Below are 23183 nucleotides of genomic sequence, written 5' to 3'. Positions count from 1 at the left end.
ATAGGAAAAACAAAGAAGTGCTTTTGCTTACAATATTTGCATTTCCAGCTTGTTGAGATAATTGTGTCATGGAGGATATATCAAACTTGGACATAGCAGAATTTGACAAACAAATGGCTGGCTTCTCGTGTGACGAAACAAAACTAAAAATTAAAATTAATTATTTGTAAAATATGGCAAATGGGAAAACAAACCATTTTAATTTACATTAATAGTGATTCTTTGGGAAGTACTATTTATCATATTTATCACAAAAAATTGATGCTGTTTCTTATACTCAAGGAGAACTTGGTGTATTTCCTTTCATTTAGACCATATCATAATTTATATATTCCAAATTTGATAATAGTACTATTTTTAAGGGGCTATAGAAATAATTGTTCAACAATGTTTTAAAAATTTAGTCTTATGCTTAACTGTCCATCATCTGAAATCCTGTTTTGACAACAGCACTTTGAGAAACACACCTTTAACATTAAGAGGGTTAAATTCACCAATACCATATATCTTCTCTGACACCTAATGACTTGATCCTCATCTCCAATTATGTCTCAAGAAAATATAAAGTTGTAAGAATAACAAACCAAAGTTTTTAAACACTTGCCTGTTTGACATTTCTCTTTGGAATTTGCTCTTTGACTGTTGGAAAGGTAGCTTACTTCCCCTGATACTTGAAATCAAAGTGTTTTCAGACCCTATATAAAGAGATAATAGTTTCAAATAAAATGCCAGTAAAGGGCTGAATGAAGTTTTTCACAAGTTCTATCAGGGAGCTGTCCAACAGATATGATCTGGTTAATAAAGGAATGACTAATTCTTTTCAATATCAAATTTAATTTGCATAAAGTGAGGGCATAAAGATAAAGGAGTAAAATTATAAAACACAAAGGTTAGCTTATTAGTTACTATGTTAAAAGGTCTTCAAACCACCACTATTTATTTCTTTATTTTTTAAATTCAGGTAAATGATCAAGTTGAGATTCATTCAATATTTTCAATGATCTTCATGTGATCATTTAGAAGTGCTCCACAAATGAGGGTAAGTAGCATTTATTGATTTTCCCAGTGATAAATCTATGCCTTCATAGAATTAGGCTATATCAAAGGATTAGCACGTTGTCTATTGCAGAACACAATAACATTTAATTGTGAGAAAGAGACTGTTAGTTGACATAGAAAATGATACATACTGATCTGATACAATAAAAATTTTTCAGGCCTATTTTGTGAAGGTGAGCAAATCCTTATCTTTCTGAGAAAAGCGTTTACTTTTTAGGGTAATTCTTAGGATCCTAAAACAACATTTCCATGGCTAATTGCTTCTCTTAGAAATATATATGTATATTTTTAAAAAGAGCATACAGTGGTATATATTAAAAATCAACAAAACTACAATTTTAGGAATAAGAGTCTGTACTGAGGCTGAAGGACTGATTTCCTTCTGTCAGCCCTTATGGGTAAGAGTATCTCCATTTGTTATCTTGTCAAACACTTGACATGACTTTCAATTTCTGTTTCAGTGAAATGGAGTAACTGCCTGTAACTCAAAGAACCACATCTCATTATTTTGGGTTTGTATATTATTTAAATATAATTGCCCACACAGGAGAAACAAATCCTTTCTTTTGTACTTATTTATATCTGAAGTCAATATTTTGATTAGAAATAAAAGTTTTGTTTTTTTTGCAAGCTGATGAATACTTTAAAAAATAGAATACTTTTGTCCTTCACAAAAAGTAGCAAACCATGTGTGATCTTAGAATGGAGAGCAGGACACTCTGTATTATAAGGAAAAATTCAATCAACAGTCTGAATTTGAATAGTGTCTTTAACCAGAGAGAGGGGAGCAACAATATAGAAAAAGTTCATTTGCTATATCACCATTGTGAAGTAACCTTGACCTCTGTTCTTAGTAGGTTGATGGTAAAATGCTTTTTATGGAAGGGTCACTTTTTCAGTTTTGCTAAAAATTATATTACTGAATCAAAACTAATTAAATAAGCACACATAAAAAGGTGAAGAAAATTACTCTGTGGAGCTAAAATGAAAAACATTCAAAAGAATTACTAATGAAATTACTTCATGCTAAAATACAAATTTACCTGGTGTCTTTATATTCTTAGTATCAACCGAAAAGTTAGTAACTTCTATTAAGTTTTCATCATCAAAATCATCCCAAACTTCATTTCCCAATTCAAAGTTCACATTCAAAACCTCTGAAAATGGGGAATTACTTTTATCCGTATCTAACAAATTTTGGTTTCCAGATATATTAAGATTTCTGTTGAACGTCATTGTTTGAGGGTCTTTCTCCTTTGAAGTTGTAGAATAGTTCCATCTAAAAAAATCTGTTATGTGTGTATATAAAAGAGTATAATTACTTTTAAAGTCTTAAACATCATTTTATACTGATACATCAAACACATCTTTCAATTACTAAGTAGAGTTTTCGAGCAGCAGTTTCCAAAAGCATTGTGTCAAGCATTGTTTATAGATGTATATTACATAATTTACAAAAATATTATATACAGGATGCTTAATTGTAAATTCCATATAATAATAATAATAATAATTATTATTATTATTTTAAACCTGAGTTCGAAGTAGGCTCCCTCTTTTTTTTTTTTAAGAGAGAGAGAGAGAGAGAGAGAGAGAGAGAGAGATTTTTTTTTAATATTTATTATTTTTTTTAGTTTTCGGCAGACACAACATCTTTGTTTGTATGTGGTGCTGAGGACCGAACTGGACGCATGCCAGGCGAGCGCGCTACCGCTTGAGCCACATCCCCAGCCCCCATATAATTATTTGATTCTCACTAAATGTTTTCATTCAGTTTTGCCACTCTTCTATCTATAGCCAACCTATGGTTGCAATTGACAAATCAGTAAAGTTCTCTCATAAATGTTGCTTAATATTTTTGTTGACTTTAGCAAGATAAAAGTAAAATAAAGACATATGTTGGGACTTCACTCATCCATCATTGATTAAGTAACTTTTTTTCTGAATTAAACAGTAGTTTTCAAATACTAAAAGAATATACCCTTAATTTTTTGTGTTATTTTCAATGTAATGATTCTACAACATACTGTTAAGTTTAATCTTCACTATTGTCTCTTAAATCTAAACAACAAACCAATAAGTCAAATCCTGATAGGCAGTATGTTTTTATTCCAATAGTAAAACTTTTCTCACCATAACTGATTTTAAGCTACTTGTGATATTACTGATGAGAAGTTGGGAAGAAATGTACAGTAGCACCCCATTACATTATTTACACCATATAGATAACAACCTCAAGAATACAGATAATAGTAAAATGTAGTAGAATAATGAGGAAGTGATGAATTTTGAGCATTTTTGCTTTATTTTTATTTTTTATTTTTTTTATTGTTGGTTGTTCAAAACATTACATAGTTCTTGACATATCATATTTCACACTTTGATTCAAGTGGGTTATGAACTCCCATTTTTACCCCGTATACAGATTGCAGAATCACATCAGTTACACTTCCATTGATTTACATATTGCCATACTAGTGTCTGTTGTATTCTGCTGCCTTTCCTATCCTCTACTATCCCCCCTCCCCTCTCTTTCTACCCCCTCTACTATAATTCATTTCTCCCCCTTGTATTATTTTTGCTTTTCCCCTCACTTCCTCTTGTATATAATTTTGTATAACCCTGAGGGTCTCCTTCCATTTCCATGCAATTTCCCTTCTCTCTCGCTTTCCCTCCTACCTCTCATCCCTGTTTAATGTTAATCTTCTTCTCATGCTCTTAGTCCCTACTCTGTTCTTAGTTACTCTCCTTATATCAAAGAAGACATTTGGCATTTGTTTTTTAGGGATTGGCTGGCTTCACTTAGCATAATCTGCTCTAATGCCATCCATTTCCCTCCAAATTCTATGATTTTTTCATTTTTTAAAGCAGAGTAATACTCCATTGTGTATAAATGCCACATTTTTTTATCCATTCATCTATTGAAGGGCATCTAGGTTGGTTCCACAGTCTTGCTATTGTGAATTGTGCTGCTATGAACATCGATGTAGCAGTGTCCCTGTAGTATGCTCTTTTTAGGTCTTTAGGGAATAGACCAAGAAGGGGAATAGCTGGGTCAAATGGTGGTTCCATTCCCAGCTTTCCAAGAAATCTCCATACTGCTTTCCAAATTGGTTGCACCAATTTGCAGTCCCACCAACAAGGAACAAGTGTACCCTTTTCCCCACATCCTCGCCAGCACTTGTTGTTGTTTGACTTCCTAATGGCTGCCAATCTTACTGGAGTGAGATGGTATCTTAGGGTGGTTTTGATTTGCATTTCTCTGACTGCTAGCGATGGTGAGCATTTTTTGATGTACTTGTTGATTGATTGTATGTCCTCCTCTGAGAAGTGTCTGTTCAGGTCCTTGGCCCATTTGTTGATTAGGTTATTTGTTATCTTACTGTCTAATTTTTTGAGTTCTTTGTATACTCTGTATATTAGGGCTCTATCTGAAGTGTGAGGAGTAAAGATTTGTTCCCAGGATGTAGGCTCCCTATCTACCTCTCTTATTGTTTCTTTTGCTGAGAAAAAACTTTTTAGTTTGAGTAAGTCCCATTTGTTGATTCTAGTTATTAGCTCTTGTGCTATGGGTGTCCTATTGAGGAATTTGGAGCCTGACCCCACAGTATGTAGGTTATAGCCAACTTTTTCTTCTATCAGACGCTGTGTCTCTGATTTGATATCAAGCTCCTTGATCCATTTTGAGTTAACTTTTGTGCATGGCGAGAGAAAGGGATTCAGTTTCATTTTGATGCATATGGATTTCCAGTTTTCCCAGCACCATTTGTTGAAGATGCTATCCTTCCTCCATTGCATGCTTTTAGCCCCTTTATCAAATATAAGATAGTTGTAATTTTGTGGATTGGTTTCTGTGTCCTCTATTCTGTACCATTAGTCCACCCGCCTGTTTTGGTACCAGTACCATGCTGTTTTTGTTACTATTGCTCTGTAGTATAGTTTGAAGTCTGGTATCGCTATACCACCTGATTCACACTTCCTGCTTAGCATTGTTTTTGCTATTCTGGGTCTTTTGTTTTTCCATATGAATTTCACGATTGCTTTCTCTATTTCTACCAGAAATGCCGTTGGGATTTTGATTGGCATTGCATTAAACCTATAGAGAACTTTTGGTAATATCGCCATTTTGATGATGTTAGTTCTGCCTATCCATGAACAGGGTATATTTTTCCATCTTCTAAGATCTTCTTCAATTTCTTTATTTAGGGTTCTGTAGTTTTCATTGTATAAGTCTTTCACCTCTTTTGTTAGGTTGATTTCCAAGTATTTTATTTTTTTTGAGGATATTGTGAATGGAGTGTTTTTCCTCATTTCCTTTTCAGAGGATTTGTCGCTGATATACAGGAATGCCTTTGATTTATGAGTGTTGATTTTATATCCTGCCACTTTGCTAAATTCATTTATTAGCTCTAATAGTTTCTTTGTAGACCCTTTTGGGTCTGCTAGGTATAGAATCATGTCATCTGCAAATAGTGATAATTTAAGTTCTTCTTTTCCTATTTTTATGCCTTTAATTTCTTTCGTCTAATTGCTCTGGCCAGTGTTTCGAGAACTATGTTGAACAGAAGTGGTGAGAGAGGGCATCCCTGTCTTGTTCCAGATTTTAGAGGGAATGCCTTCAATTTTCCTCCATTCAGAATGATGCTAGCCTGAGGCTTAGCATAGATTGCTTTTACAATGTTGAGGTATGTTCCTGTTATCCCTAGTTTTTCTAGAGTTTTGAACATAAAGGGATGCTGTACTTTGTCAAATGCTTTTTCTGCATCTATCGAGATGATCATATGGTTCTTAATTTTAAGTCTATTGATGTGGTGAATAATATTTACTGATTTCCGTATATTGAACCATCCTTGCATCCCAGGGATGAATCCTACTTGATCATGGTGCACAATTTTTTTGATATGTTTTTGAATCCGATTCGCCAGAATTTTATTGAGGATTTTTGCATCTAGGTTCATTAGAGATATTGGTCTGTAGTTTTCTTTCTTTGAAGTGTCTTTGTCTGGTTTAGGAATCAGGGTGATGTTGGCCTCATAGAATGAATTTGGAAGTTCTCCCTCTTTTTCTATTTCCTGAAATAGCTTGAAAAGTATTGGTATTAGTTCCTCTTTAAAGGTTTTGTAAAACTCTGCTGTATACCCATCCCGTCCTGGGCTTTTCTTAGTTGGTAGTCTTTTGATGGTTTCTTCTATTTCCTCAATTGATATTGGTCTGTTTAGGTTGTCTATATCCTCCTGACTCAATCTGGGCAGATCATATGACTTAAGAAATTTATCGATGCCTTCACTATCTTCTATTTTATTGGAGTATAAGGATTCAAAATAATTTCTGATTATCTTCTGTATTTCTGAAGTGTCTGTTGTGATGTTACCTTTTTCATCCCGTATGCTAATAATTTGAGTTCTCTCTCTTCTTCTCTTTGTTAGCATGGCTAAGGGTCTGTCGATTTTATTTATTTTTTCAAAGAACCAACTTTTAGTTTTGTCAATTTTTTCAATTGTTTCTTTTGTTTCAATTTAATTGATTTCAGCTCTGATTTTAATTATTTCTTGCCTTCTACTTCTTTTGCTGTTGTTTTGCTCTTCTTTTTCTAGGATTTTGAGATGAAGTATGAGATCATTTATTTGTTGGTTTTTTCTTTTTTTAAGGAATGAACTCCAAGCAATGAATTTTCCTCTTAGAACTGCTTTCAATGTGTCCCATAGATTCCAATATGTTGTGTCTGTGTTTTCATTTATCTCTAAGAATTTTTTAATTTCCTCCTTGATGTCTTCTATAACCCATTGATCATTCAGTAACCTATTGTTCATTCTCCAAGTGATGTATGATTTTTCCTTCCTTCTTTTATCGTTGATTTTCAGTTTCATTCCATTATGATCAGATAAGATGCATGGTATTATCTCTACTCCTTTATATTGTCTAAGAGTTGCCCTGTGACATAATATATGATCTATTTTTGAGAAGGATCCATGTGCTGCTGAGAAAAAAGTGTAACTGCTTGATGTTGGGTGATATATTCTATATATGTCAATTAAGTCTAGATTGTTAATTGTGTTATTCAGTTCTATAGTTTCCTTATTCAGCTTTTGTTTGGAAGATCTGTCCAGTGGTGAGAGAGGTGTGTTGAAGTCTCCCATGATTATTGTATGGTGGTCTATTAGACTCTTGAACTTGAGAAGAGTTTGCTTGATGAACATAGCTGCACCATTTGGGGCATGTATATTTATGATTGTTATGTCTTGTTGGTGTATGGTTCCCTTGAGCAGTATGTAGTGTCCCTCTTTATCCCTTTTGATTAACTTTGGCTTGAAATCTATTTTATTTGATATGAGTATGGACACTCCTGCTTGTTTCCGAAGTCCATATGAGTGATATGATTTTTCCCAACCTTTCACCTTCAGTCTATGTATATCTTTTCCTATCAAATGCGTCTCCTGTAGGCAGCATATTGTTGGGTCTTGTTTTGTGATCCATTCTACTAGCCTGTGTCTCTTAATTGGTGAGTTTAAGCCATTAACATTTAGGGTTATTATTGAGATATGGTTTGTTCTTCCAGCCATATTTGTTTATTTATGTTACTAAACATGGTTTCTTTTCCTCTTTGATTATTTTCCCCCCTTTACTGTCCTACCTACCACTGTTGGTTTTCATTGTTATTTACCATTTCCTCTTCCTGAAATGTTTTGCCAAGGATGTTTTGAAGAGATGGTTTTCTAGCTGCAAATTCTTTTAACTTTTTGTTTATCGTGGAAGGTTTTAATTTCATCTTCCATCCTGAAGCTTATACATCGCTGGATACACGATTCTTGGTTGGAACCCATTTTCTTTCAGTGTTTGAAATATGTTATTCCAGGATCTTCTAGCTTTCAGAGTCTGTGTTGAAAGATCAGCTGTTATCCTGATTGGTTTACCCCTAAATGTGATCTGCTTCCTTTCTCTTGTAGCTTTTAAAATTCTCTCCTTATTCTGTGTGCTGGGCATCTTCATTATAATGTGTCTAGGTGTGGATCTCTTATGATTCTGCACATTTGGCCTCCTGTAGGCTTCTAGGATTTGGGATTCTGTCTCATTCTTCAAGTCTGGGAAGTTTTCTCGTATTATTTCATTGAATAGATTGCTCATTCCTTTGGTTTGGACCTCTATACCTTCCTGTATCCCAATGACTCTTAAGTTTGGTCTCTTTATGTTATCCCATATTTCTTGGATGTTCTGCTCAGGGTTCCTTAAGAGTCTTGCTGAGCTGTCTATGTTCTTTTCAAGTTGAAATACTTTGTCTTCATCGTCTGATGTTCTATCTTCTAAGTGTTGTACTCTGCTGGTAGTATTCTCAATTGAGTTTTTAAGTTGGTTTATTGCTTCCTGCATTTCTAGGATTTCTGTTTGTTTTTTATTACCTCTATCTCCCTGTATAGTTGATCTTTTGCTTCTTGGATTTGTTTATGTAATTCATTGTCGAAGTGATCTTTCATTGTCTGATTTTGCTGTCTAATGTCTTCCTTGAGACTCCAGATCATCTGAAGCATGTATATCCTGAATTCTTTATCTGACATTCCATCTGCTGCAGCTATTACCTCTTCTAAAGTTGAGTTGACCTGCATTGCTTGTGGTCCTTTCTTTCCTTGTCATTTCATACTGCTCGTGTTTCTTTCTGCTTGGTGAAACTGTTGTGTTTTTGAAATTTTCCTCCTATATATTTATATTGCTCTTGTATAGTTGACAAGTCTCCCTTGCAGGGCGGGCAGCGGCTGTGCTCCTCCTCCAATTGGGGTGATCTGTCTAGTACGCTGGCGGGCCGCTGGGTCTGTTCTGCTGGTCGGTCGCAGGTCTGCCTACCTTGCAGGCGCGGGCTGCGGCTCTGCTTTGCCCTTACTCCAATTGGGGTGACGTATCTACCACCCCGGTGGGTCGCTGGGCCTGTTCAAGGTGCAGGCGGCGGCTCTGCTCTGCCCCTACTCCAATTGGGGTGACATGACTACCATGCCGGTGGGCTGCTGCGCCTATTCTGGGCACCGGCAGCGGCTCTGCTCTGCCCCTACTCCAATTGGGGTGACGTGACTACCACGCTGGCGGGCCTCTGGGCCTGTCCCGGGCGTGGGTGGCGTCTCTGCTCTGCCCCTACTCCAATTGGGGTGACGGGTCTATCATGCCGGCAGGCCGCTGGGCCTGTTCCTCTGGTCGGTCGCAGGTCTGCCTACCTTGTGGGCACGGCCGGCGTCTCTGTTCTGCCCCTCTGGCTTCCACAGTATTCAGCAGGATCCGGACCGAGAAGCAGTTTCCGCGGGTTCTTTAGCCCTGGGCCAGAGCCGTTCCAGGAGCCAGAATTCGGCCTCTCCGGGCTCGGTGTATGTTCTGATAGGAGCAGGCTCCAAGAGGCAGTTTCCGCGGGTTCTTTAGCACTGAGCCTGAGTACTTTGTCTGCGAGACGCAGGCGAATGGCAGCCTGAAATTACCTGTTCTATGGTTGAATGAGCTGCGATCAGTCGAAAACAGGGATGATGACGTCACCTCTCCAAGATGGTGGCCGCTGGCCTCCTCTGTGGTCTGACCGGTGTGGAGAACTGAACTGGACCGCTTCCTTCCCCCGTCTCAAACCCAGAATTCAGCACTGTGTACAGTGATTGCACAGCTGGCAGGAGCCCACAGAATCTGCAGCGCTGTATCTTTGCGTTGCTATCTCTTGCTTCCCAGCGCGTGCTGCAGATTCTAGCCGCGGGGCGATTTGCTGAATAAGCAGCGTGACCCTCCGTGCGGACAAATCGCTCGCGTTTGGGCCCCTGTAGCTGATCCTCGTGCGATGAAAATCCTTCCAGTAGGTTTTGGATCACCCCAGTTTTGCTAGAAATTCCTAACAAGATAGCTTTTAGCTGATCTAACTCATTATTCTCCGGAACAGTGACGCAGTACATGGGGGTGATGCACTCCCTTCGCCGCCATCTTCCCTCTCCCTGCTTTTGTTTTTAACATAATTTATTTAATTGAAATTTCATATAATTAAAATTATAATAATAAATGAAAATTCCAATCATATTTCATAAGCTTGTACCAGTACACCACTGGGTCATTTTACTTTAAATATTCCCCCATCCTTAGTTGGGAACACTTTGCACATCTGTAACCCAGAGACTTGAAAGCTTGAGGCAGGAGGATCACAAATTTGAGGTCAGCCCGGGCAACTTAACAAGACTCCATGTCAAAAGAGAAAAGAAAAAAAAAAGATGGGAATATAGCTCAATGATCGTGGGTGGTGCACCACTGGGTTCAATCCCCAGTACTGTAAATAAATAAGTAAGTTAATAAATAAATAATCTCTGCCCTCTTATTCACCTATTCAAATCCTACTTTACTCTTCAACTGTACCTACAATTATAGTTCACATTACTCTACTTTTATAAGTTGATCCATAAACACAATGTACTAAAAATGGAAGTAGATACAAAGTATAATGGGAAGGTAGAAGAAAGAGCAATGCGAGTCAAAAAGACTCCTCAAGGTGAAAATAGATGAAAGAAAAGTAGTAGGATTCTAAGCTTGATAGAGCTGTGATTATGAAGAAAGGCAAGATACATATGAAGGGACAATAGCATGTGAAAGACATAGGATGAGAGACCAAAGAAGATGGGAACTATAATTTTTCAGGATTTTTGGAGCACACAGCACAAGGAGAAGGCAGACCCAATTGAGACTGCACAGGGAGGTAAATGCCAGGTCATGTTGAAGTTTATTTGTCATGTTAAGGAGATGTGAAGATATTTTAGCAACAGATTTACTTAATTGTGATGCTTATTTATTAGAGGATAGACTAGAAAAAGAGAGAAAGTTAATTGAAATAAATGAAAAACAATGAATGCTTGAGCTAGAGTATTAGTAAAAAGATAGAAGAGGGAAGAATTGATGTGAGAAATGTGTAGAAGGCAAAATAATTAGGATTTGGTGATTAGTTACATGTGGGATGAGATATGTATGACAATTATTTTCTGCCTTTAGCAGCTTAAATAAGCAGAGGGTTAAATCACAAGGTTAAGGAAAACAGAGAGTGAGGCAAAAAGAAGATAGAAGGAAGGACTTGGGGTGCTGCTATGTTAACTTTTAGGCAGACATCTCCAGGAAGGTGATTATATAGAAGGAATTGGAGTTATATTTCGATGGGAGATACGGATTAAAAAAATCAACAGAATATAGTTAAGTGATTTAAGCCATAGGCTTAGGTGATAATGTCTAGAAGTTTTGAAGTAGGAAGTGAGAGGAATGAAAAAGAAAAAAAAATCTTTGCAACATCAATAGGAAGAAAAGCTCAAACGATCTGAGAAGTAGGAGAAAAATGAATAGAATGATTTAATTGAAACCAAAGGAGAAACTTGTGAAAGGAAGGAAAGACTAGAAAATCAAAAGTGTCAAATATTACAAAAGGCCTGGCATAGTGGCACACATCTGTAGTCCCAGCATTTGGGAGTTGGAAGTGGGATGATCATTTGACCTCAGGAGTATGAGATAAGCCTGGGAACACAGAAAGATTTTGTTTCTAAACAAAAACAAAAACAAAAACAAAAAACCTAACTGAGGTCCAAAAGAGAATAAGTTGAAAAAAAGTTCACTGAATTCAGTACTTAGGAGGTCATTAAATGACCGGAGTAAAAGCCATTTCAAAGTAATGATAGAACCCAAATTTTAATGAATGAAACATGATAAGGCTGTAAGAAAATAAGCATGCTAACAGTAAAATGCTATTTCAAGAATTTTTGTTTGGATGAAAAAGCAAGAGATAGAGGTTACAGAGACTCTAGGATTCTGCTTTTGTCTGGCATGCTTGTTTTCATAAAAGTACCTCTATTTTCCTTTGGATAAACAAGCCTTCACCATTCTATGTGATCCTGGGAAGGTCATCATTCAAGGTGGCCTGCTTTCGCTGGGGCCACAGAGATAAAATGACTCCCCACCCCAGGCCATAGGAATTAATGAAGAATAAACATGGGACTCAAAGGAGGATAGTCAAGATTAATTCAGGTCTGAGTTCAAAACTAACATGGAAGAGTAACTTTTTCTACTGAGTATTCTAACCTGGGAAGATTTAAATTAGGGACTACCTGCCATGTGAAAAAGCTCATTGAACAAATAAAGCCAATCAGTAACCAAGCATAACTAAAAGACTGAGAGAAAGCCAGAGGCAACGATGAGACCACTGGAGATTAAAGCTTGGATTAATGCTTGGACTTCTCAGTTTACATGAGATAATCAATTACCTTTTTGTGTGTTTAACTCACTTTTATAGAATTTTTATCACTTATAATCAAAAAGGTCATGACCAGCTAGGTGAAGATCTAGAGATGAAGAAGAAAGAAATTTAAGCTTATGCATATGTTAGAGAAAAAAGACAATAGAGAAGGAAGAATGAAAATATAGGAAAGAGGAGAGGATTAATTGGTTTTCTAAAGTCCCAGAGAGGATAGCATTTGATAAGATTAAGAAAATTTGGAAGAGATAGACAAATTTCTGGACACATATAACCTACCAAAATTGAACCAAGAGGATATAATACAAAAACATAAATAGATTAATAACAAGTAATGAAATTGAAAAATAAAAAGTTTCCCAACAAAGCAAAGTCCACACATGGATGGGTTCACAGCTGAATTTAATCAGACTTTTAAAGAGGAACTAACATCAATGTCTTTCAAACTGATCTACAAAAAGAAAGGGAAGGAACCTTTCCAAACTTTTTCTTGGAAGTCAGTATTACCCTGCTACCAAAATCTGATGAGTATACAACAATAGCAAAAGAAAATTATAGACCAAATCCCTGAATGAGCAGAGATGCAAAAATCCTCAACAAAATTCTTTCAAATAAGATTCAACAGTACATTAAAAACATTATAAACTATGATCAAGCTGGTATGGAAGGATGGTTCAAGATATACAAATTAATAAATGTAACACAACACATAGAGTCAAAGATTAAAAACCACATGATCACAGCAATAGGTGCAGAAAAAGTCTTGATAAAATTCAATATTCCTTTATGATAAAATCTCTGAATAACTTAGGTATAGAAGAATCATACCTCAACATAATAAAGGTTACACATGACAAACCCATAGCCAATATCATACTTAATCGGAAAAAACCCTGAAAGCATTTCCTCAAAGATCAGGAACGTTTCAAGGGCATCTGCTCTCACCACTCTTAGTCAATATAGTACTAGAAATTCTACCCAGAGCAATGAGGCAAGAGAAAAATAGAAGGCATGTAAACAGGAAAAGAAGGATTCAAATTATCCCTCTTTGTAAAAGATATGATTCTACATATAGAAATTGGGCTAGGGATGTGGCTCAAGCGGTAGTGCGCTTGCCTGGCATGTGTGCGGCCCAAGTTCGATCCTCAGCACCACATACCAACAAAGATGTTGTGTCTGCCAAAAACTAAAATAAATAAATATTAAAATTTAAAAAAAAGAAATTACTTAGAACTCCATCAAAAGACTTTTAGAACTGATAAATTCAGTAAGATAGCAGGATATAAAATATACAAAATCAGTTGCTTTTCTATATATCAATAATGAACTCTCTGAGAAAGAAATGAGGAAAGCAATCACATTCACAATACCCACTACACATAAAATACCTGGAGTAAACCCAACTAAGTAAGGATGAAAACTGCAAAACACTGAAGAAAGAAACTGAAGACAGCACTAGGAGGTAGAAAGACCTCCCATATTCATGGATTGGAGAATTAATATTATTAAAATGGCCATACTACCCAAAGTGATCTGTAGATTCAATGAAATCCCCATTGAAATACCAGTAATTTTTTTCACAGAGTTAGGAAAAAAACACCCTGGAATTCATAAGGAATAGCCAAAGCAATCCTGAGCAAACAGCAATAATACTAGAGGCATCACAAAACATACTTCATAACAACAGTAACAAAAATAGCATGGTGTTGGCATAAAACAGACCTATAGACAATGGATAGATAGGAAGCTCAGAAATAGCTGGGTCAAATGGTGGTTCCATTCCAATTTTCCAAGAAATCTCCATACTGCTTTCCATATTGGTTGCACCAATTTGCAGTCCCACCAGCAATGTATGAGTGTACCTTTTTCCCCACATCCTCACCAACACTTATTGTTGTTTGTCTTCATAATAGCTGTCATTCTGACTGGAGTAAGATGAAATCTTAGAGTGGTTTTGATTTGCATTTCTCTAAATGCTAGTGATGATGAAGATTTTTTCATGCATTTGTTGATTGATTATATATCATCTTCTGAGAAGTGTCTGTTTAGGTCTTTGGCCCATTTATTGATTGGGTTATTTGGTTTTTTTTTTTTTTGGTGTTTAACTTTTTGAGTTCTTTATATACCCTAGATATTAGTGCTCTATCTGATGTGTGAGGGATAAAGATTTGCTCCTAAGATGTAGGCTCTCTATTTACCTCACAGTTTGTTTCTTTTGCTGTGAAGAATCTTTTAAGTTTGAATCCAACCCACTTATTGATTCTTGATTTTAATTCTTGCACCACAGGAGTCTTATTAAAAAAGTTGGGGCTTAATCCCACATGATGGAAATTAGGGCCTACTTTTTCTTCTATTAGATGCAAGGTCTCAGGTTTTATTCCTTAGTCTTCGATCCATTTAGAGTTGAGTTTTGTGCATGGTGAGAGACAGGGGTTTAATTTCATTTTGTTGCATATGGATTTCTAGTTTTCCCAGCACCATTTGTTGAAGAGGCTATCTTTTCTCCAATGTATGTTCTTGGCACCTTTGTCTAATATAAGATAGTTGTAGTTTTGTGGGTTAGTCTCTGTGTCCTCTATTCTGTACCTACCAGTCTACTTTGGTGCCAATACCATGCTATTTTTGTTACTATTGCTCTGTAGTATTTTGGTGCCAACACCATACTGTTTTTGTTACTATTGCTCTGTAGTATAGTTTAAGGTCTGGTATAGTGATGCCTCCTGCTTCACTCTTCATGCTAAGAATTGCTTTAGCTATTCTGGGTCTCTTTCTATCCCTCTTTTTGGTCTATACCCAAAGGACTTAAAAACAGCATACTATAGGGACATAGTCCCATCAGTGTTTATAGCACTGATTAACAATAGCTAAACTGTGGAATCAACCTAGATGCCCTTCAATAGGTGAATGGATACAAAAAATGTAGCATATATACACAATGGAATATTAATCAGTAATAAAAGAGAATAAAATCATGGCATTTGCAGGTAAATCGATGGAGTTAGAGAAGATAATGCTAATCGAAGTTAACCAATTCCCAAAAAACAAATGCCGAATGTTTTCTCTGATAAAAGGTAACTGATTCATAGTGGGATACGGAGAAGGAGCATGGGAGGAATAGATGAACTCTAGATAGGGCAGAGGGGATGGAGGGGGAGGGAAGGGGAATGGGGTTATTAATGATGGTGGAATGTGATGGTCATTATTATCCAAAGTACAGGTATAAAGACACGAATTGATGTGAATATACTTTGTATACAATCAGAGATATAAAAAATTATGATCTATATGTGTAATAAGAATTATAATGCATTCCACTGTCATATATAAATAAAAAAATTAAAAAAAGAAAGCCCAGAAATAAATTCATGCACCTTCACCAACTGACTCTTTATATAAAGGTGTCAAAAGCAAGCGTTGGAAGGAGAGTCTCTTCAACAAGTTGGGAAAACTGAATAGTCAAATGTAGAAGGTTGAAATTTGATGCCTATCTCACACCCTGAAGAAACAACAACTCAAGACTTTAATAAAAGACCAAAATCTTTAAAACTACTAGAAGAAAATACAGGAGAAACACTTCAAGGTATTGGAACAAGCAATGATTTCCTCCCTTAGCCCAGGAAACAAAAGTAAGAATTACCAATTGGGATTACATAAAATTCAAGTTTCTGCACAGCAAAGGAAACAAAACAGTGAAGAGACAATCTACTTAATGGGAGAGAATCTTTGCCAGTCATTCATCAGACAGAGGATTGATTTCCAGAATACAAAAAGAACTCAAAAAACTTAACAAAAGCCAAATAATCTAATTAATAAATGGGCAATTGAACTGATTAGACACTTCACAAAAGAGAAAGTATAAATAGCCAATAAATATATGAAAAAATGTTCAATATCTTTAGTCACCAGGGAAAGCAAATCACAACTACATTGATATTCTACCTTAACTCAGAATAGCTACTATCAAAAACAAACAAACAAAAAACAATAAACAAACAAAAAATAACATATGTTGGTGAGGTTGTGGAGAAAAAGGAACCCTAACTATTGATGGGAAACAAATTAGTTCAGTCTCTATAGAAAATAGTGTGACAGTTCCTTAAAAAACTAAAAATAGAGCTACCATATGATCCAGCTACACTATTCTGGGTATATACATCTGAAGGAAATGAAGTCAACATGCAAAAGAGATTCTTGCACACCCATGTTTATTTTGCCATTTTTCACAATAGCCCAGATATAAAATCAGCCTGGATATGTATCAACAGGTGAATGGACAAAGAAAACACCACACACACACACACACACACACACACACACACAGATACATATATGGATAGATAGATAATGGAATATTATTCAGCTAAAAAAAGAATAAAATGTTGCCATTTGCAGAAATATGGATAGAACTAAGACAAAACGTTAAGCAAAATAAGCCAGACCACATAAAGACAAGTAATACATATTTTTTCTCATATAAGGAGACTAAAAAAAGAGATGACTTGAAAGTAAAAGAGGTGGATGGTGGGGCAGGATTACATAGGAGAAGGGAGAGTGAACATGATCAAATCTTAATATACACATGTATGGAAATGCCTCAGTGAAACCCATCAATTTGTACAATTAATGTGTTGGAGAATTACAATAAAAGAAGTTTGCAAGAGGAGAAATAAACCTTGAATAGAAGAAAAGATAATTCATCTTTCCAGACAAACAGAGGATTAAGGATAGGTTCAGAGACAGAGAAATAACATAGTTAGAGTGAAAGTTGAATAGGATGGCGGAAAGCTGAAAGAGTTCATACACTATAGGTTCAATTTTCAATTCTCCACTGATATCTAAAAGCCAATTTCGTTTTCTAGAAATGGCACTGGACTGGGAATCAAGAGATATGGAATGTATTTCTGGCCCTGCCATTAATTAGCTATGTGATTTTGGGCAAGCCATTTAATCTCTCAGAGTCTTGGCTTCTTTCACTGTAAAATGAGAAATTGCACAAAGGTCCTTTCCAATTTAAATTTTATGATTCAACACAGGTTTCTCATATAATTTCTAACATTTTTTTCTCTTCTGAAATTGGAATACAGATAGTAAAAATTGCCATATTTTTCTTAAAACATTCTCAAAAGCAGTATTTGAATATATTTGAAATATGTTTTACTAACAAAGACTACTGTATCAAAAGTATAATAAACATGCTCAATTACTATTCTAAATAGTTCAAAAATATTATTCTAAGAGCTTTATATAAGTTATTTCATTTAATTCTAAAATTTCTAAAACATACTCAGATGAGGGAATTGAGACAAAGTGGTTAAATATACTATAAGGGGCCACAGTAAATGACATAATTATAACTTGAACCTAAACAGACTGTTTCAGATCCTGTGAGCTTAACTTCTATACTATATGACTCCTTACTTCAAAAACAAAGAGAAAAATAAAAAAAGTAAAAGAAAATATGAAAAGTGGCCCACTCAGTAAAACTGGAAAATGGTTATTATTGAGGGTTAAAGTATCTTAGATGGAACTTTCATATCATGATATAAATTTGATTTGGGATGGTGGTAGGAAAGAAATAATAAACCTATGTAAATACAACATAAAATAAAGTAGAGGGCCTGGGTATTGTAGCATATACTTGTAATCCCAGCAGCTTGGGAGGCTAGGGCAGGAGGATCACAATTTTGAGGCCAGCCTCAGAACTTAGCAAGGCCCTGAGGAACTTGGTTAAGACCTTGTCTCAAAGTTAAAAAACTAAAAATAAAAAAAGGGCTGGGGATGTGGCTCAGTGGTAAAGTACCCCTGGTTCAATCCCAGTACCAAAAAAGAAAAAAAGAAAGAAAGGAAGTAAAAAGAGGAAAAGATAAGATAAACTACAGAGAAAAAAGCAGGGAATAGAGTGGCAGTACAGGAAGAAATCAATCATAGAGCTATACATTGAAGTAAGATAAAAATAAAAGGGCTGAAAATTTTAAACCTCCTATCCATTTTCTAATAATATCTGGCCCTCTCCCTCCTTCCCTCCTTTACTTCTTTCTTCCTTCCCTTCCTCTCATCTTCCATATTGGGTCTAATTACCACCATGTCATAAGAGGTTCCAGTCTTTGCCTCCCTAAGGTGTCTTCCTTCCTCCCTCCTTCCCTGCCTTCCTTCCTTCTTTCTGTCCAACCCAGGGCCTCACACATGCTACATAAGCACTCTATCACTGAGCTACATTTTTAGGCCTCCTAAAATGACTAAAGAAAGTATAAAGTGACAGCAACAAAGAAAAGAGTGGGAATAGAAGTCAATGTTAAACATGAAATTATTTTCAGAAAACATCAAGCTTACCATTTCATTTACATTAACATACAGCCACTTGAACAAACAACTCAATGGATAGGAATATTTCTCATGCATTTTAATAGTTTTATAGTTAATGGCATGATCAAAGGAAATAATGCTCTTCATAGTAGGAAGCAGACTAATAATAAGCCAGGCATAGTGCTGAAGAATTTATATGCATTATCTCATATTATCATAGAAACCATAAGAATCATAGGTTAAGAACTGAAGAGGTATTAATGGTCTACCCATTTCAATCCTGTCATTTTAAAGGTACCAATAAGGTCCAAAGAGGTTAAGTAGTTTCCCCAAGGTTATAGCTATTTTGTAAAACTGAACTAATTTTTTAAACATAAAGTTATTTTAAATAATTCTAAAATACATGAAAGTAATAATTTAACATTTTAATCCTATATTTATCCAAGAATCCCCTATTTTCTCTGATTATCATTAAATTAGGCAACACCATGTAGGAAAAAAAAATATATTCATCACAGTCATATCTAGTACATAAAGTCCAGAAATCAATGAACACACACATATGTGTGTGTGTATATATATATATATATATATATATATATATATATATATACTTTTCTAAATCCGTGACTATCTGAATTAACAAACTCAAGAACTTAAAATTGGTTCAAAGACCCAAGGAAAAAAAATGCTGCTTAGTTAAAAGTCAAAATAATTGTAGGTGTTGGTTTTTCAATAATATTACTTGTTAATCTAAAGTAATGACAAATCATATTCCCTCTCAGATCAGTATCACCAATAATTTACTTTTGTCTTGATATTCAGATGGCTCTTGTTGAACTTTTCCATGGATTTCATGCTGATCACATTGCTCCATTACAGGCAATTCAGGTATGTTTAAATATTCTGACCTTTATAAAGGTAGGAAAAAAACAGTAAAAATGTAAAAGTAAATATTAAAAAAGAACCTAGACTTAAAAATTAGTTACTTATAACAAAGGAAAAGCCCATGGTTTATCAACTCAGTACTTCAATGATAAAATATATTCAGACTAGGTAGCAAAGGGTAAAAACAGATGTTCAATGGAAGAGACCAACATTTAGTCCTCTTTACATGCTCCCAATAGATATTGCTGTCATTGTACAATCTTTAAACAAATCTATTGCTAATGCTATTTACAGTTAGATAACAAAAGCTGAAATCTTTAGAAGCAGTTCTGAATTTAGTATTCTGATGGTTAGTTCTTGTTCTGTACTGATTGTTGAATAAATTGAATGTCATCCCTATATCTAGAATGCTCTTGTCTGAATGGAAAATTACATGTGCTATTGGTTTCTAGGCATCATGATAGAAGAACACTGAATTATCACCTGAGGTCCTTGGCTTACTAATTGGGAATACGAAGTTTGGATTTTTTCATCAATAAGAAGAGATAAAAATACCTTATTTTATAAGCCAGGTTGTTGTTAAGGTCAAGAGAGATAATGCACAAAAGGGAAATTTTAAAATTACAAAATATTTTATAAATTTGAGGTATATTAATATAGAATGAGCACCTGAATAGAAAGATAAGACTTTGTATACCAATATGGTTTATCTTTTTAAAGCACAGTATATTCCTGTCACTTAAGTTAAGAAGGCAAAGAACCTGAAGTAGTTTCCTAGGAAAGAGACAATTCAATGAATATTAAAGTATTCTGTAACTGTAGAGTTCTAATTAAATTTAGGGTATGAAAGATAATGAAACCCTTATGATATTATTGCTTCATTATAGAACTAAATGATTACTGTGATTACTGTGAATAGTAACTAGTGATCACCTTTTTCTGAACAAGTAGTTATCTGAAGGAAAAGAGAATTTAAGATGAATATTTTATCATAGATATTAACATTATATTTGTACCTTGATAAACTAGGAAGGGAAGGTTTGGGAGTAAAACCAAACCCTTTAAGGTCCACACTTTGAGATTTATTCATCTGTACCTAATGAAAAAAATTATGAGTTCAACTATCAGTTTTACATGAAGACCTTTTAATAAATGAGTCAAATGGCACATCACAGTCATATCTAGTATATACACAGAAATCAGTGAACTAGAAACAACTCAGGCTAGTTCTCAGCTCAAATATTTCTCAGATCATTCATATATATATATGATTATATATATATATATATATATATATATATATATATATATATAATTTTTTTGTAGTTGTAGATGGACACAATACCTTTATTTTATTTATTTATCTTTATGTGGCGCTGAAGATCGAACCCAGGGCCTCATACATGCTAGACAAGTACTCTACCACCGAGCTACAACCTCAGCCTGTCAGTCTTTCTTAAATGTTGCAATCTTTATGGTTCTTTACTAGGTCTTCTCTTTTCACTCTATCTGTTCTTAAAAATTGATTTAGTCCCATGTCAACTATTATTTTTCATGTGAATGACTCTCAAATCTGTTTCTAGCTTAGCTCTCCCTCCTAATTTTTCAGTTACATCCTACTGTGTGTAGGGCAATTATACTAGACATTTTTGTACCTCTAAATTTGGTTATTTCCAAAATCGAATTTATCCTTCTGTTTCCCCAAACTTGTTTTTCCTTTACTGTTCCTACCTAACTTTTCTCCCAGTTGTTCAAGTCAGAGAGCTGGACATCAGTTTTGACTACTTCCTTCAACCTTCCCCTTTAGGATCAGTGAAGTACCAAGGTAGTTGATCCCTTCTCTGAAAATATTTTAAGCTCTATCAATTCTCCCCATTGCTACTGGCACTACCATAACTTAGGCCATCATTTTCCTTGAAATATTGCAAAAACAAACTAATGAGTCCCATTTTTCATCCTCTAATTCCTTCTCTACATTGCAGCCAGCATGATCTTTATGAAATGTAATTCAGATCATTTCACTGAGTAAAGCCCTCAGTGCCTTACCAATACTTTCAAAATAAAATATAAATCCCTAAATATTGAAAAGGTCAGTATGATTTAGTTTGTACTTAGCTCTTTAGCCTCATCTCACTCTATACTACTTGCAACTGAACTCTAGACATACTGTATTATTTCAGTTCCTTTAAAGATCTTTCTTCTCCCTACCTCTCCCTTGGGATATTTGAGTATTTTTTAATACCTTGATATATTTTTCTATCTCTCCCATTGGCCATTCTGTTCTCAGATACCTCCATACTTGGCTTACCTTTTGGGTCTCAATCACATCTACTAAGAATCCTTTCCTGGCCCATGGAATGAGGCTTCTGTATACTTTTGTTTAAATCTAAACTGAGCATTTAAAAAACTTTTTTTTATTTGTTCTTTTTAGATATACATGACAGTAAAGTGTATTCTGACACATTATGCCTACATGGAGTATAACTTATTCTAACTTGGATCCCATTTTTGCAGTTGTACATGATATGGAGTTTCACTAGTAGTGTATTCATATATGAACATAGGAAAGTTACGTCCAATTCATTCTATTGTATTTCCTATTTCCATCTCCCATCCCTTCCCTTCATTCCCCTTTTAAACTGAAGCATTTTTATACTTCTGTCATAGAAGCACTCATCACACTATATTGAAAAGGCCTGTTTTACTTATTTGTATCCTTCGTTCAACTATAAATTCTATGAGGACTGGAAATAAAACTGTCTTATTTATCACTGTATTTTAGCCCTGGGAATATTCTTAATATTCAATGATTACAGAAGGAAAAGAGAAAGAAAGGAAGGGAAAGGGAGAAAAAAAGGGGAGGAAGGGAGAAAGGGAGGGAAAACATGTCAATAAAAATTATCTTCTCAGAGAAGATGGTGACATTTCCTGCGTCATTCCTCTCCCTGTTTTCAGACATTCTTCTTGTTTAGACTCATGCCTTAAAATATTTATTCTTATAAGAGCCCAGAATAGGACTTTTCTAGGATATAACTTAGGTTTAAGAATAGTCACTTAGTGACTAGCCTATAAACCATTAGACTCTCATTTTTTTATCTCTTGGAAGGAAGGCTCTTGTTCTTCTAGATTCAAGAATCCAAATCGACTTCAGAATTTCCAATCCAATCCAGCACAGAAGGAGCAAGGATTCCTGCCCACCCAGGGACATGCTGCAAATGGGCTCCTGTGGAGCGCACCCAGATGTTTTCTTGGGGTAGGGTTTAGTGGCGCAGGCCTATAATCACAGTGACTTGAAAGGCTGAGACAGGATGATTGCAAGTTTGAGGCCAGGCTTGGCAAATTAGGGAGACCCTGTCTCAAAATAAAAAATAAAAAGGACTGGGGGTGTAGCTCAGAGGTAGAGCGCCCTTGAATTCAATCCCCCAGTATAGAGGAAGAGCAAGAAAAGGGCAAGAATGTCTAGTTCAGTTGTTGCTGAATTAAGCTAAACTCATATTCTCATTTTCTTTCTTCATCTTCATTTCTCTCTACACTAAAAAAAAAAAAGGTTTAAAAAAAAGGCTAAAGGGAAAGTAGCTGTATAAATACATTCTGAAAGTAGGTTTACAGATTGACTATAATGGTCATATTTCTATTCAAGTCCACAAGTAATTCTAAAGTACACTGTGAATACCTATCTAATTGAGATACAAAATAAGTGATATTT

At 35.3% G+C, this 23183-nt stretch overlaps 1 protein-coding gene across 2 annotated transcripts in view; it reads right to left on the bottom strand.

Annotated features, from left to right (window-relative positions):
- The window catches only part of HFM1 (helicase for meiosis 1), a gene marked incomplete at its 3' end in the record, with an annotated part of 94267 nt that overhangs the window by 1230 nt on the left and 69854 nt on the right, over nt 1–23183 (bottom strand). The window contains exons 32-36 of one of the 2 annotated variants that reach the window (XM_081307664.1): nt 20494–20573; nt 19397–19500; nt 2103–2348; nt 605–695; nt 32–143 (exon numbers count right to left, since the gene is read on the bottom strand). In XM_081307664.1, coding sequence (XP_081163790.1) covers nt 32–143; nt 605–695; nt 2103–2348; nt 19397–19500; nt 20494–20573 — 633 coding nt within the window. The remainder of the gene's footprint in view (nt 1–31; nt 144–604; nt 696–2102; nt 2349–19396; nt 19501–20493; nt 20574–23183) is intronic. The other variant, XM_081307665.1, reaches the window with a different exon arrangement.

This window comes from Spermophilus citellus, assembly GCF_964194105.1.
Source record: "Spermophilus citellus genome assembly, chromosome: 9".
In the NCBI taxonomy this organism is placed as follows: domain Eukaryota; kingdom Metazoa; phylum Chordata; class Mammalia; order Rodentia; family Sciuridae; genus Spermophilus; species Spermophilus citellus.
This window is presented reverse-complemented; position numbering and strand designations above follow the sequence as displayed.